The following is a 15,468-nucleotide window of genomic DNA, read 5'->3' on the forward strand; positions in this document are numbered from 1 at the left end:
CTGATATACTACAGGAGAATTCTACTCTGTGAAAAGCAATACTGGGCTAAAAGAAGTTGCACCCAGGTGGTGAATCGCCATAGAACAGGCTAACAATGGTATTGAGCTGGTTGTTTCGTTCCTGTGAGTGTATTTCTCTCTAGTCTCCATATATATATATATATAAATATATATATATATATATATTGTATATATATATATATATATATATATATTATGTTATGTAAAATATATCTATACCTATATATGTATAGGAATAGATATAGGTATATACAGATATATAAAAATATATATTTCAAATAAAAATATATTTTTTTGTATGTGAAGAACATTGTAATGTGAAATATTCATAACTCCTGTCTTTCTTCTGTGTTCTCCATTGAATTCTATGGGGGAAAATAAGTTAATCCGTTTGAAACATTCAAAGTGCTTTGGTTAGCGCGCTTCGAGTTTCGCTCGTATTTAACTTAACTTTCAACTTGTAATACGTGTGCTACTTGATGCACGCAAAGAGATTACTTCTAGCGAACTTTACTCTCGAGCAGGATCATTAAATACTGCTCCACTTGTAATCTAGCCCTTTATGTATAAACCTTATAACAAACAATATTACAAACACAGGTGCCAGATAGTGCTTAAACATATTACACAAAGGATACAAAGAGAAAGAGCTACATTTTTAACTAAGCATCTAAATGCAATTAAAGAACAGTAGGAGGCCAGTACAATTTCATAATCACATTTGTCACCTTGCTTTACTGGATGTTACAATTAGGCATACAAAGCAGAATAAGGCATTATTTATCCAGTATAATAAGTTCTCTGCAGATATATAAAGAAGTATTAAAAAGAACAAAAAGTTCTGTCTCCCACTGGAGTGCCATTTATGTCCAATAAATTTCCCATCATGCATACACAATAAGTGCTAGCTTGATTGACAAGCATAAAGAGTGCTCAGAGGGGCATGGAACACTTTTTTTTACCAATGGCAAAAGTAAGTAAAATTATAAATGAATGTACAGGGTAGTTTTTATTTGAGCTAAAAGAATGTCCTTTTAAAGTTCCCAAGTAAAAGCAAAAAATGTGGTGCAGGCATGTGACATGTCTCATGTATTACTGGAGCTGTGATCTGAAGATCTAGTTGTTGTCCTTAGATCCAGATGTCAGAGCTGCAGTCACCCCCTGGATAACGTAACTCGTGAGCCAAAACAGGTCCATCTGGTTCTTTCCCAAAATCCACAAGGAAGTCTGGATTAAGCTTCAAACCACCATTTGTGGTATCTACATCAACCTGTAAGACTACAGAGCCGTCCCTGGAAGAAGAGAAAGAGAAATGACACAGAGGCCCTGATTCACTAATAGTTTCTCAAATCTCACTAATTCCTATGTTATTCCAATAGCACATTCAGTAAAATAATTGAGAGAGCTTTAGTGAAAGGTTACATAAAATAACCAACGAACAGGAGAAAAAGAACCCTGACCTGCCCGCTTCGATCAACCTTGTCTCTCCACTCCTATTATCCCTACTTCCCTCTCACGCCTCCACGACTTCTCACGCGTTGCTCCTGTCCTCTGAAACTCTTCCTTGTATAACTTCAGATGCTCTTTGAAAACCTACCTATTAAGAGAGGCTTGCAATCTCTACTCAAACTAAATGTTGAACTGCCTTGTCTCACTGCTGCAATTACAATCCATGTGACAGCTACCCCAAACCTTACTGTGTGTCTCTGCACCCTCAACCTGTATACTGTAAGTTCTTCTGTGCAGGGTCCTCTTTCTGTACTAGATTTGTTTAGTCTGTTATGTATTTATATTTTATCACACATCTTTGTCATTGTATACCCTTATCTCTGTACCCAATGCTACGGAATTTTGCAGTAAAATACAAGTTAATGATAATAATAAGAATAATAATGTTGCTAGTAATTCTAGTGGGAGTATAAGAGACAGTGAGTGAGGAGGACACAGTGGGCAAATTTACTAAGTAGCCTCTACAGCAGTGCTTTCCAAACTGTGTGTCGGGACACACTAGTGTGTCGGCAGCAGTGTGTAGGTGTGTCCCTGCAACAGCACAAATTTTTTTAAATTTATTTATTTTTTTGGTTTCTGACTTTTGCCTGCCTGCTACGCATATCACATGGTTGACACATGATTGATACCTTGTGGGTCACAGATCATCTTAACCAATTGGCGCAGCTCAGTGGGAACTGAAACTATTCCTATTGGCGGCACATTGGCTCCTGACTGCACGTGTAGTCTGCTTAATTGGCTTGTGACTGCATGTGTAGTCATTGAGTGGGACAGCAGTGTGTTTGCAGCGTGGGCAGTAGTCAATCAGACTCACCAAGCTCTGAGGGCCGGCAGCTTAAACGCTGAGCTGAAGTCAGAAGTTAGTGGGGTTTTTTTGCAACTAGCTCCCAGTAGTGCATTGCTGCTCTTGCTCTTGATATAAGGATAGGAAGTGGAAACTTAAAAATGCTTGATGATGAAATGTGAGTGTCTTTATCTAATATTCCACCAAATATTCAGAAATTGTGTTCATCCCATCAACCTCATACATCCCATTAAAATAGTAAGTAGCTATTGGTGTTATTAAACATTTTTTTTAATTCTTGCACATACATACTGTTACTTGCAAATTTCATTATTATATATTTATGTATGTGTCCGTATCTCTTAAAACAAGTTAGTTTAACCTCCTTTTTGCTAGTACAACTGAATTAATTACTGTGTCGCGAAATGATGTAGATCTAAAAAGTGTGTCACCAACATGAAAAGTTTGGAAAGCTCTGCTCTACAGCTTCTCCAGACTCACCAGTTTCAGTGTTAACTGTATGCAGTGGATTCACCAGTAAACAGAGAGATGAGTGAATCATCTGCTTAAAGTAATACAGATGTACAGAGTTAAAGGCAGGTGAGGTCCATAATACTGAAGATACCTTCTAGTGAATTTAGCAGACTCTATCCCAGAGAAAGCTTATTAGCCTCACCCAATTCTCCAGCTTTACCAGATCCTGTTATTCTATGTGCCTTAGATAAATTCAAAATAATAACATCCTGTTAAATAATCAGGAGCTCACTGTTTTCCAGAAACAGAAGGCAATTTATTAGAATATAAATATATCTAAAGGGACAGTCTAGTTTAAAATAAACTTCCATGATTCAGATAGGGCATTGTAATTTTAAACAACTTTCTAATTTACTTTTTTGTTCTTTTGGTATTCCTTAGTTCAAAGCTATACCTAGGTAGGCTCATATGCTAATTTCGAAGCCCTTGAAGGACGCCTCTTGTCTAAATGCGTTTTTAATATTTTTTCACATCTAGAGGGCGTTAGATCAAGTGTGCCATATAGATAACATTGTGCTCACGCCCGTGGAGTTACCTAGGAGGACGAAATGATTGGCTGAAATGCAAGTCTGTCAAAAGAAGTGAAATAAGGGGGCATTCTGCAGAAGCTTAAATACAAGGTAAAAAGTGTATTAATATAACAGTGTTGGTTATGCAAAACTGGGGAATGGGTAATAAAGGGATAATCTATCTTTTAAACATTAAAATTATGGTGTAGACTGTCTCTTTAATGTATTTTTCTTCATTTTGAATCTCACTAAGGTCCATATTATGAGTGTCACGCTAACTGTTGCGCGCAAATGATAGGAGTTTATGGAGGCCCTTTGAGCGCATTAGAAGTAGCACACGCTTGAGCGCAGTTAAATTTTAACATGGCACAAAGCACATCAAAAATACATTTAAAGGTACATGGCCTAATAAAAATTATTTAAAAAAAAAAAATACACATACTGTATATATATATATATATATATTTATATGTGTGTACTTACGTATTTATCTATTTATATATGTAAATACATACTATATATACACATATAAATACATATGTATACATAGGCATTTTTTTAAGTGCAGCCCTTTGCAGTCAAGTAGTTGGAAACATGAGAATCTTATTTATGCATGTTTAATAAAGTGTTTAACTGTGTATGTACTGTAATATATTTCCTATTCCACTGTTCCTAACATAGGGGAATCTTTTCTAACTATGTTTTAATAGATATTCCTATATACCTGTATAATATCTATACCTATATATATATATATAAATATGTGGAGAAACATTGGAATGTGAAAGTCGTATTTCATGTCTGGTTAGTGCACTTGAGTAAACTCGATCCCTCTTTTTGCTCTCCATTGAAGTCTATGGGGGGAATATGTTGATGCGGTCATGATATTCGATGTTCAGCTTTTTGTGCAACGGACTTATCGCTCATCCTACTTTCAATTTATAATACACACATACTTGACATGCGCAGAAAAATCACTTCTAGCGAATTTAACATGCAAGCAGGAGCGATAATTTGCGCTTCACTCGTAATCTAGCCCTAAGTGGTTAATTGTAATGATTTTAATTTGTGTTTTCCTTCTTATAGAGATTGAAATAAACTTAAAGTAAGAAAAAAACACTAATTGAATATAAAAATGTATTCCCACTTCTTGTTATGTGGATTTATTTCCCAGTATATTTTATATGCTTGAAACTGTATAATTAAACTCTCAGCCTTCTCTATATAAAATATGTATTGCAGAGTTATTGAGGGAAGGAAACAGGATGTTCTAAATAATTAGGATTTTAGTCCCAGAAAACCTAGTGTTTCGGTCTTGCCATTTCAAAGCTGGCAAGGGTGGCTCAGATAATTGTTTTTATGGAATATTACACTAAAGAGTTAAAAGTGCAAAAAGAAAATGTCTAATGTGTAAAAACATGTCATTATCACACTATTGCTTGCATATAACTGTGTTTAATCTCTGGCAAGGGGTAAACACATAATTAAAGTCAGATCCAGAGCAGCAATGTACTACTGGGAGCAAACTGAACTGAGCCAATGACAAGAGGCATATGTGTTTAGCCACCAATCACCAGCCTAGCTTCAGTACAGCATTGCTGCTCCTAAGCCTACCTATGTATTTTTTAATAGGATAATAATATAGGCAATTTCATAGAAGGACTATTTTAAAACAAAATCATATCGATTTTTTTTTAAGTCAGAATAAAGTTTGCAGATAAATTAGAGATGTATGTAAAAGGTGATTTTTTATGATGGCCATTTATTTCTACATGAATAACATCACAATTCTCAGCTCCTTTATGATTAACCCTTTTCGTTCTAAATCTCAGCATTTCCGGTGAAATGAGGTCTAGTAAAACAAAATTTATGCTTACCTGATAAATTTATTTCTCTTGTGGTGTATCCAGTCCACGGATTCATCCATTACTTGTGGGATATTCTCCTTCCCAACAGGGAAGCTGCAAGAGGATCACCCACAGCAGAGCTGTCTATATACCCTCCTCCCCTAACTGCCCACCCCAGTCATTCGACCGAAGACAAGCAAGAGAAAGGAAGAAAACTATAGGGTGCAGTGGTGACTGTAGTTTAAAAATAAAAAACACCTGCCTTAAATGACAGGGCGGGCCGTGGACTGGATACACCACAAGAGAAATAAATTTATCAGGTAAGCATAAATTTTGTTTTCTCTTGTAAGGTGTATCCAGTCCACGGATTCATCCATTACTTGTGGGATACCAATACCAAAGCTATAGGACACAGATGAAGGGAGGGACCAAGGCAGGCGCTTAACGGAAGGCACCACTGCCTGTAAGACCTTTCTCCCAAAAATAGCCTCCGAAGAAGCAAAAGTATCAAATTTGTAGAATTTAGAAAAAGTATGAAGCGAAGACCAAGTCGCCGCCTTACAAATCTGTTCAATTAGAAGCCTCATTTTTAAAATGCCATGTGGAAGCCACCACTCTAGTGGAATGAGCTGTAATTCTTTAAGGAAGCTGCTGGCCAGCAGTCTCATAAGCTAAGCGGATTATACTTCTTAACCAAAAGGAAAGAGAAGTTGCTGAAGCCTTTTGGCCTCTCCTCTGTCCAGAGTAGACAACAAACAATGCAGATGTTTGACGAAAATCCTTTAGTAGCTTGTAAATAAAACTTAAAGCACGAACCACTTCAAGATTGTGTAATAGACTTTTGAAAAGAAACCAATGGCACTACTATCGTATGAGACCTTAATTCCTACAATTATTCAATAGTTTGTAAGTGCTATTCCTCCTGTAATAGCTAACTCTAAATCTTATAGTATACAATGACTGGACAATAGAATTACGTAAGTGGCTATTGCCTAATAAGTTAAAATCAACCTCGAGTTGTACTGGGCATATATTCACGATACCTTTTGCTGTAAGATATCTCTGCCCTAAAAGCTATTGGGCACTCAGTATATTTAGAACGCAATTGTATTTGCCTTGCGTTCAATTATTAAGTGCAGCTTGATCACATAAGCACAATTTCGCCTCTAATACGGCTCATACAACAGAGCAGTGCACAAACTGAATCTGTGGAAATCCTGTTTGTATGGGAGGTGGAACGTACACAGACTAAGATAGTCAGCTGCGAGTGTGCAAATCCAAACGAACAGTAGGTTTAACTCTATAGACTCACAACACAAGCAGAATCTTTGAACATCTCTTTGCCACAACTCAGGTGTTACTGGGAACAGATACGTTTCATTGTATTAATAAACTACACTATTTAATTACCGGAACACTGTGAGTTATTTTAATAGGTACTCAATTAAATCTGTGGTGATAGGAACAGATATGCTCCATTGTTGCAACATATATAATTATTTAGCTGCCGCATCACAGTGAGCTACTTAAACTGACACTAAAAGAAACTGTGAGCAGACAAATTTTACCGAAGTTCGTTTAATATATACAAACTATTTGTGACTCATAAGTCGTGTAATATACCACTCAAGCATATCCTGAACTACAGCTTTAATACACGCTACATACTGGACCTAAGAGCCACTTAAAAAATATATATATGATGAGCAATAGCAAACTTAATCCAACTACGTTCACAAATAACATACATTAATTAAGGGCACCTTAATAAAGACTGTATGTTCCGGCAAGCAAAAAACAGTGACACTAACCATTACTAAACTGAGGTATCCACGGAGCATTTAAGCACATACAGCTCAAGTGCATATAATAAAGAATACAATCCTTGCAATTCAAGTTTGAGTATATCCAGTAGCAACGGTTTTTATATATAACCGCAGAGGAACTTAACATAATTAAGTTTATCCAGTTGAATAAGGATATACAATGTCTCAATAAACAGAAATTGTATCATAATTTAGTTTAATCATTTATATACACTATAAGAGTGCTCATGAAAGTTAGCTCTTGATGTTTTGGAGTGAATAGCCTACACTTCAATCTTTCAGTAGGCAATTGCTAATACAGAAGCAGAGTCACTTTGGAAAAGTAAAGAGACTGTTTATAATTATTGACGCAAAACGTCATATAAACAGGTCCCATCTTGCTATATATTTAGAATTTAAGTAATAAGTGGTGTATATAATCTCAGCTGGAAATAAGCAGAAATATATAAAATTTTATACCCACTGTTCAACTTACACTAAGCTTCGCATACAAAGATATATCATTTTGGAGACATAAATAATACATTATATACTCAATTCTCATATAAGAATTGGTAACTTCGTATACAGAAAGTTTGGTGTATCACATCTCCAAGATACAAGTATACAGCAGTTCCCACTCCAGCCTACATTTAACACTCAAGTATTAGGAGCAACAATCTTAACTTATATTTATTTGCTGACATCAACAAAATCGGTGCTTAAGTGTGATTTTAAGTTCATTCCTATTTTAAACGCAACCCAATAAAAGTTATATTTTAATTTGTAATCTGTTTTCTCCCCTTTCACTTATTCCTTAGGGAATAATTTGTGTCACCCAGTTAGATTTAATTTACCTTTAGACCTAGGAGTGCTAGAAGTGTATACTTTCTCTCTTTCTTTGCTACAATTGTGTAATAGACGTTCCTTCTTTGAAGAAGGATTAGGACACAGGGACGGAACAACAATCTCCTGATTGATATTCTTATTAGATACCACCTTAGGAAGAAACCCAGGTTTGGTACGCAAAACTACCTTATCTGCATGGAAGATCAGATAAGGGGAATCACACTGCAAGGCAGATAACTCTGAAACTCTTCGAGCCGAAGAGATAGCTACCAAAAACAGAACTTTCCAAGATAAAAGTTTGATATCTATGGAATGCAGAGGTTCAAACGGAACCCCTTGAAGAACTTTAAGAACTAAATTTTAACTCCATGGCGGAGCAACAGGTTTAAACACAGGCTTGATTCTGACTAAAGCCTGACAAAACGCCTGAACGTCTGGAACATCCGCCAGACGCTTGTGCAAAAGAATAGACAGAGCAGAAATCTGTCCCTTTAAGGAACTAGCTGACAATCCCTTCTCCAATCCTTCTTGGAGAAAAGATAATATCCTGGGAATCCTGACTTTACTCCATGAGTAACCCTTGGATTCACACCAATGAAGATATTTACACCATATCTTATGATAGATTTTCCTGGTGACAGGCTTTCGAGCCTGAATTAAGGTATCAATGACCGATTCGGAGAAACCACGCTTTGATAAAATCACGCGTTCAATCTCCAAGCAGTCAGACGCAGAGAAATTAGATTTGGATGGTTGAAAGGACCCTGAAGTAGAAGGTCCTGCCTCAGCGGTAGAGTCCATGGTGGAAGGGATGACATGTCCACCAGGTCTGCATACCAAGTCCTGCGTGGCCACGCAGGTGCTATCAAAATCACCGAAGCTCTCTCCTGCTTGATCTTGGCAATCAGACGAGGGAGCAAAGGAAACGGTGGAAACACATAAGCCAGGTTGAAAGACCAAGGCGCTGCTAGAGCATCTATCAGCGCTGCCTTGGGATCCCTGGACCTGGATCCGTAACAAGGAAGCTTGGCGTTCTGACGAGACACCATAAGATCCAGTTCTGGTTTGCCCCAAAGTTGAATCAACTGTGCAAACACCTCCGGATGAAGTTACCACTCCCCTGGATGAAAAGTCTGTCGACTTAGAAAATCTGCCTCCCAGTTCTCTTCTCCTGGGATATGGATAGCTAATAGATGGCAAGAGTGAACCTCTGCCCATAGAATTATTTTTGAAACCTCCAACATTGCTAGGGAACTCCTTGTTCCCCCTTGATGGTTGATGTAGGCTACAGTAGTGATGTTGTCCGACTGAAATCTGATGAACCTGACCGCAGCTAGCTGAGGCCAAGCCTGAAGAGCATTGAATATCACTCTTAGTTCCAGAATGTTTATCGGAAGGAGTGTCTCCTCCTGAGTCCTCAAGCCCTGAGCCTTCAGGGAGTTCCAGACTGCACCCCAGCCCAGAAGGCTGGCATCTGTCGTTACTATTGTCCATTCTGGTCTGCGGAAGGTCAGACCCTTGGACAGATGGACCTGAGATAACCACCAGAGAAGAGAATCCCTGGTCTCTTGATCCAGATTTAGTAGAGGGGACAAATCTGTGTAATCCCCATTCCACTGAGTGAGCATGCAGAGTTGCAGCGGTCTGAGATGTAGGCGGGCAAACGGCACTATGTCCATTGCCGCTACCATTAAGCCGATTACTTCCATACACTGAGCCACTGAAGGGCGAGAAGTAGAATAAAGAACACGGCAGGAGTTTAGAAGTTTTGACAACCTGGCCTCTGTCAGGTAAATCTTCATTTCTACAGAATCTATCAGAGTTCCTAGGAAGGAAACTCTTGTGAGAGGGGATAGAGAAATTTTTTCTTCGTTCACTTTCCACCTATGAGACCTCAGAAATGCCAGAACAATGTCTGTATGGGACCTGGCGATTTGAAGATTCGACGCCTGTATTAGAATGTCATCTAGGTAAGGGGCTACTGCTATACCCCGCGGCCTTAGGACCGCTAGGAGTGACCCCAGAACCTTCGTAAAGATTCTTGGTGCCGTAGCTAACCCAAAGGGAAGAGCCACAAACTGGTAATGCCTGTCTAGGAAGGCAAACCTGAGAAACCGATGATGATCTCTGTGTATCGGAATGTGCAGATAAGCGTCCTTTAAGTCCACGGTAGTCATATATTGACCCTCCTGGATCATAGGTAGGATGGTTCGAATAGTCTCCATCTTGAAGGATGGGACCCTGAGAAATTTGTTTAGGATCTTGAGATCTAAGATTAGTCTGAAGGTTCCCTCTTTCTTGGGAACCACAAACAGATTAGAATAGAAGCCTTGCCCCTGTTCTTCCTTTGGAACTGGGTGGATCACTCCCATAACTAGGAGGTCTTGAACACAATGTAAGAATGCCTCTATCTTTATCTGGTTTGCAGATAATTGTGAGAGATGAAATCTTCCTTTTGGGGAAGAAGCTTTGAAATCCAGAAGATATCCCTGGGACACAATTTCCAACACCCAGGGATCCTGGACATCTCTTGCCCAAGCCTGGGCGAAGAGAGAAAGTCTGCCCCCTACTAGATCCGTTACCAGATCGGGGGCTGATCTTTCATGCTGTCTTAGAGGCAGCAGCAGGTTTTTTGGCCTGCTTTCCTTTGTTCCAAGCCTGGTTAGGTCTCCAGACCGGCTTGGACTGGGCAAAATTTCCCTCTTGTTTTGTATTAGAGGAAGTTGAAGCTGCGCCACTCTTGAAGTTTTCGAAAGGCACGAAAATTAGGCTGTTTGGTCCTTAATTTGTTGGACCTATCCTGAGGAAGGGCGTGACCTTTTCCTCCAGTAATATCAGAAATTATCTCCTTCAGTCCGGGCCCGAATAGGGTCTGCAATTTGAAGGGAATGTTGAGAAGATTAGACTTTGAAGTAACATCAGCTGAACAGGATTTAAGCCATAGCGCCCTACGTGCCTGAATAGCAAAACCTGAGTTCTTAGCCGTTAGTTTGGTTAAATGAACAACGGCGTCAGAAACAAATGAATTGGCTAGCTTAAGGGCTTTAAGCTTGTCAAGGATATCATCCAATGGGGTTTCTACCTGTAGAGCCTCTTCTAAAGACTCAAACCAGAAGGCCGCAGCAGCAGTGACAGGGGCAATGCATGCAAGGGGCTGGAGAATAAAACCTTGTTGAATAAAAATTTTCTTAAGGTAACCCTCTAATTTTTTGTCCATTGGATCTAGAAAAGCACAACTGTCCTCGACAGGGATAGTTGTACGCTTCGCTAGAGTAGAGACTGCTCCCTCCACCTTAGGGACCGTTTGCAACAAGTCCCGTGTAGCGGCATCTATGGGAAACATCTTTTTAAAAACAGGAGGGGGAGAGAACGGTACACCTGTCCTATCCCATTCCTTATTAATAATTTCTGAAAACCTCTTAGGTATTGGAAAAACATCAGTGTAAACAGGCACTGCGTAGTATTTATCCAATTTACACAATTTCTCTGGGACTACAATGGTGTCACAGTCATCCAGAGTTGCTAAAACCTCCCTGAGCAACATGCGGAGGTGTTCAAGCTTAAATTTAAATGTAGACATATCAGAATCAGTTTGAAGTGTCTTCCCTGAGTCAGAAAAATCACCCACAGATAGAAGCTCTCCTTCTTCGGCTTCTGCACATTGTGAGGGCATATCGGATATAGCTACTAAAGCATCAGAGAGCTCTGTATTTTTTCTAGTCCCAGAGCTGTCTCGCTTTCCTTGTAACCCTGGCAGTTTGGACAATACTTCTGTAAGAGTATGATTCATAACTGCCACCATATCTTGTAAAGTATACGCAATTGGAGCGCTAGATGTACTTGGCGCCTCTTGAGCGGGAGTTAAAGGCTCTGACACGTGGGGAGAGTTAGTCGGCATAACTTCCCCCTTGTCAATTTCCTCTGGTGATAAATCTTTTAAAGCCAGAATATGGTCTTTATAACTTATAGTAAGATCAGTGCATTTGGTACACATTCTAAGAGGGGGTTCCACAATGGCTTCTAAACATAATGAACAAGGAGTTTCCTCTATGTCAGACATGTTTAACAGACTAGTAATGAGACCAGCAAGCTTTGAAAACACTTTAATTAATGTGAAAAAGCAGAATATAAAAAATGGTACTGTGCCTTTAAAGGAAAAAACAAACACAAAAACTGCAAAACAGTGAAAAAAGCAGTAAACTCTATGACATTTTTACAGTGTATATAATAGACTAAAATAGCATTGCACCCACTTGCAAATGGATGATTAACCCCTCAGGTTAAAAAAATGAAGCAAAAAAACGGTAAAGACCGTTATAACAGTCACAAACAAACTGCCACAGCTCTACTGTGGCTCCTACCTTCCCATAAAACGACTTTTTTAGGCACAAAAACCCTTTACAGAGGTCCAATATGTCAGGGGACTCCTTCAGGGAAGCTGGATGTCTCAGGATGTAATAAACAACTGCACAATTAGAGCGCGAAAATAGGCCCCTCCCACCATGCACTCAAAGTCAGAGGGCCTTAAAAAACTATTCCTAGGAGTAAAATAACAGCCATGTGGAAAACTAGGCCCCAAATAAAGATTTATCACCTCAGTAAAAAACGTTCCTTATATATATAACGTTTTACATACTAAGCCATAATAGAAAATAATATGAAAATTACCCTTTACTGCAAGCATGATGCCAGTCGTTAAATCACTGCAATCAGGCTTACCTTAACTATATCAGGCACTGTCAGCATTTTCTAGTTCTTATCATCCTCTAGAAAAAAATATACTGAACATACCTCAGGGCAGTTAATTATGCAGGCCGTTCTCCCAGCTGAAGTTTCCCCATACTCTTCAGTTATGTGTGAGAACAGCAGTGGACCTTAGTTACAACCTGCTAAGATCATCAAAAACCTCAGGCAAATTCTTCTTCTAATTTCTGCCTGAGGTAAAAAAACAGTACAACGCCGGCACCGTTTAAAAATAACAAACTTTTGATTGAAGATAAACTACACTAATTCACCACATCTCTCTAGCTACTTCCCTTGTCGAGAGCTGCAAGAGAATGACTGGGGGTGGCAGTTAGGGGAGGAGCTATATAGACAGCTTTGCTGTGGGTGATCCTCTTGCAGCTTCCTGTTGGGAAGGAGAATATCCCACAAGTAATGGATGAATCCGTGGACTGGATACACCTTAAAAGAGAAATATAATTTTGCCAGAGCGGAGCATTTTATTGTGTCTAGCCTGCTGGGTAAGATACAACAAGTGACTGTACAGTGTATCAGATCCAGGGGAGGGAGGTGATACAGTTTATTGTAGAAAAACACAAAGTACAGTGAAAGTATGCAATGATAGCGATATGTGGACATGGAGGTGCTGCATTGTGTCAGATAAGTCAGACATACGCACACAAACATATATATATACACAGTACATACAAATACACACACAAACATATATATATATATATATATATATATATATATATATACAGTACATACAAATACGCACACAAACAAATATATACAGTACATACAAATACACACACAAACATATATATATACAGCACATACAAATACGCACACAAACATATATATATATATATATATATATACAGTACATACAACTACACACACAAACATATATATACAGTACATACAAATACACACACACAAACATATATATACAGTACATACAAATACACACACACAAACATATATATATATATATATATATATAGTACATACAAATACACACACAAACATATATATATATATATATATATATATATATATATATATATATACAGTACATACAAATACACACACAAACATACAGTTGCAAGAAAAAGTATGTGAACCCTTTGGAATGATATGGATTTCTGCACAAATTGGTCATAAAATGTGATCTGATCATCATCTAAGTCACAACAATAGACAATCACAGTCTGCTTAAACTAATAACACACAAAGAATGAAATGTTGCCATGTTTTTATTGAACACACCATGTAAACATTCACAGTGCAGGTGGAAAAAGTATGTGAACCCCTAGACTAATGACATCTCCAAGAGCTAATTGGAGTGAGATGTCAGCCAACTGGAGTCCTATCAATGAGATGAGATTGGAGGTGTTGGTTACAGCTGCCCTGCCCTATAAAAAACACACACCAGTTCTGGGTTTGCTTTTCACAAGAAGCATTGTCTGATGTGAATGATGCCTCGCACAAAAGAGCTCTCAGAAGACCTACGATTAAGAATTGTTGACTTGCATAAAGCTGGAAAGGGTTATAAAAGTATCTACAAAAGCCTTGCTGTTCATCAGTCCACGGTAAGACAAATTGTCTATAAATGGAGAAAGTTCAGCACTGCTGCTACTCTCCCTAGAAGTGGCCGTCCTGTAAAGATGACTGCAAGAGCACAGCGCAGACTGCTCAATGAGGTGAAGAAGAATCCTAGAGTGTCAGCTAAAGACTTACAAAAGTCACTGGCAAATGCTAACATCCCTGTTAGCGAATCTACAATACGTAAAACACTAAACAAGAATGGATTTCATGGAAGGATACCACAGAGGAAGCCACTGCTGTCCAAACAAAACATTGCTGCACGTTTACAGTTTGCACAAGAGCACCTGGATGTTCCACAGCAGTACTGGCAAAATATTCTGTGGACAGATGAAACCAAAGTTGAGTTGTTTGGAAGAAACACACAACACTATGTGTGGCAAAAAAGAGGCACAGCACACCAACATCAAAACCTCATTCCAACTGTGAAGTATGGTGATGTGGGCATCATGGTTTGGGGCTGCTTTTCTGCGTCAGGGCCTGGACGGATTGCTATCATCGAAGGAAAAATGAATTCCCAAGTTTATCAAGACATTTTGCAGGAGAACTTAAGGCCATCTGTCTACCAGCTGAAGCTCAACAGAAGATGGGTGTTGCAACAGGACAATGACCCAAAGCATAGAAGTAAATCAACAACAGAATGGCTTAAACAGATGAGAATACGCCTTCTGAAGTGGCCCAGGCAGAGTCCTGACCTTAACCCGATTGAGATGCTGTGGCATGACCTCAAGAAAGCGATTCACACCAGACATCCCAAGAATATTGCTGAACTGAAACAGTTCTGTAAAGAGTAATGGTCAAGAAATACTCCTGACCGTTGTGCACGTCTGATCTGCAACTACAGGAAACGTTTGGTTGAAGTTATTGCTGCCAAAGGAGGTTCAACCAGTTATTAAATCCAAGGGTTCACATACTTTTTCCACCTGCACTGTGAATGTTTACATGATGTGTTCAATAAAAACATGGCAACGTTTTATTCTTTGTGTGTTATTAGTTGAAGCAGACTGTGATTGTCTATTGCTGTGACTTAGATGATGGTCAGATCACATTTTATGACCAATTTGTGCAGAAATCCATATCATTCCAAAGGGTTCACATACTTTTTCTTGCAACTGTATATATACAGTACATAGAAATACACACAAAAACATATATATATACAGTACATACAAATACACACAAACATATATATACAGTACATACAAATACACACACAAACATATATATATATATATATATATATATATATATATACATATACACAGTACATACAACTA

The 15,468-nt window shown here is 38.5% G+C and overlaps 1 protein-coding gene across 1 annotated transcript in view; it reads right to left on the bottom strand.

Annotated features, from left to right (window-relative positions):
- Window positions 1-728: 728 nt before the first annotated feature.
- LOC128650180 (methanethiol oxidase-like) overlaps window positions 729-15,468 on the bottom strand; it is a 167,696-nt gene continuing 152,956 nt past the window's right edge. Inside the window, exon 12 of the mRNA XM_053703924.1 lies at window positions 729-1,313. Coding sequence (XP_053559899.1) covers window positions 1,151-1,313 — 163 coding nt within the window. The 3' untranslated portion in view covers window positions 729-1,150. The remainder of the gene's footprint in view (window positions 1,314-15,468) is intronic.

This window comes from Bombina bombina, chromosome 1, assembly GCF_027579735.1.
Source record: "Bombina bombina isolate aBomBom1 chromosome 1, aBomBom1.pri, whole genome shotgun sequence".
In the NCBI taxonomy this organism is placed as follows: Eukaryota; Metazoa; Chordata; class Amphibia; order Anura; family Bombinatoridae; genus Bombina; species Bombina bombina.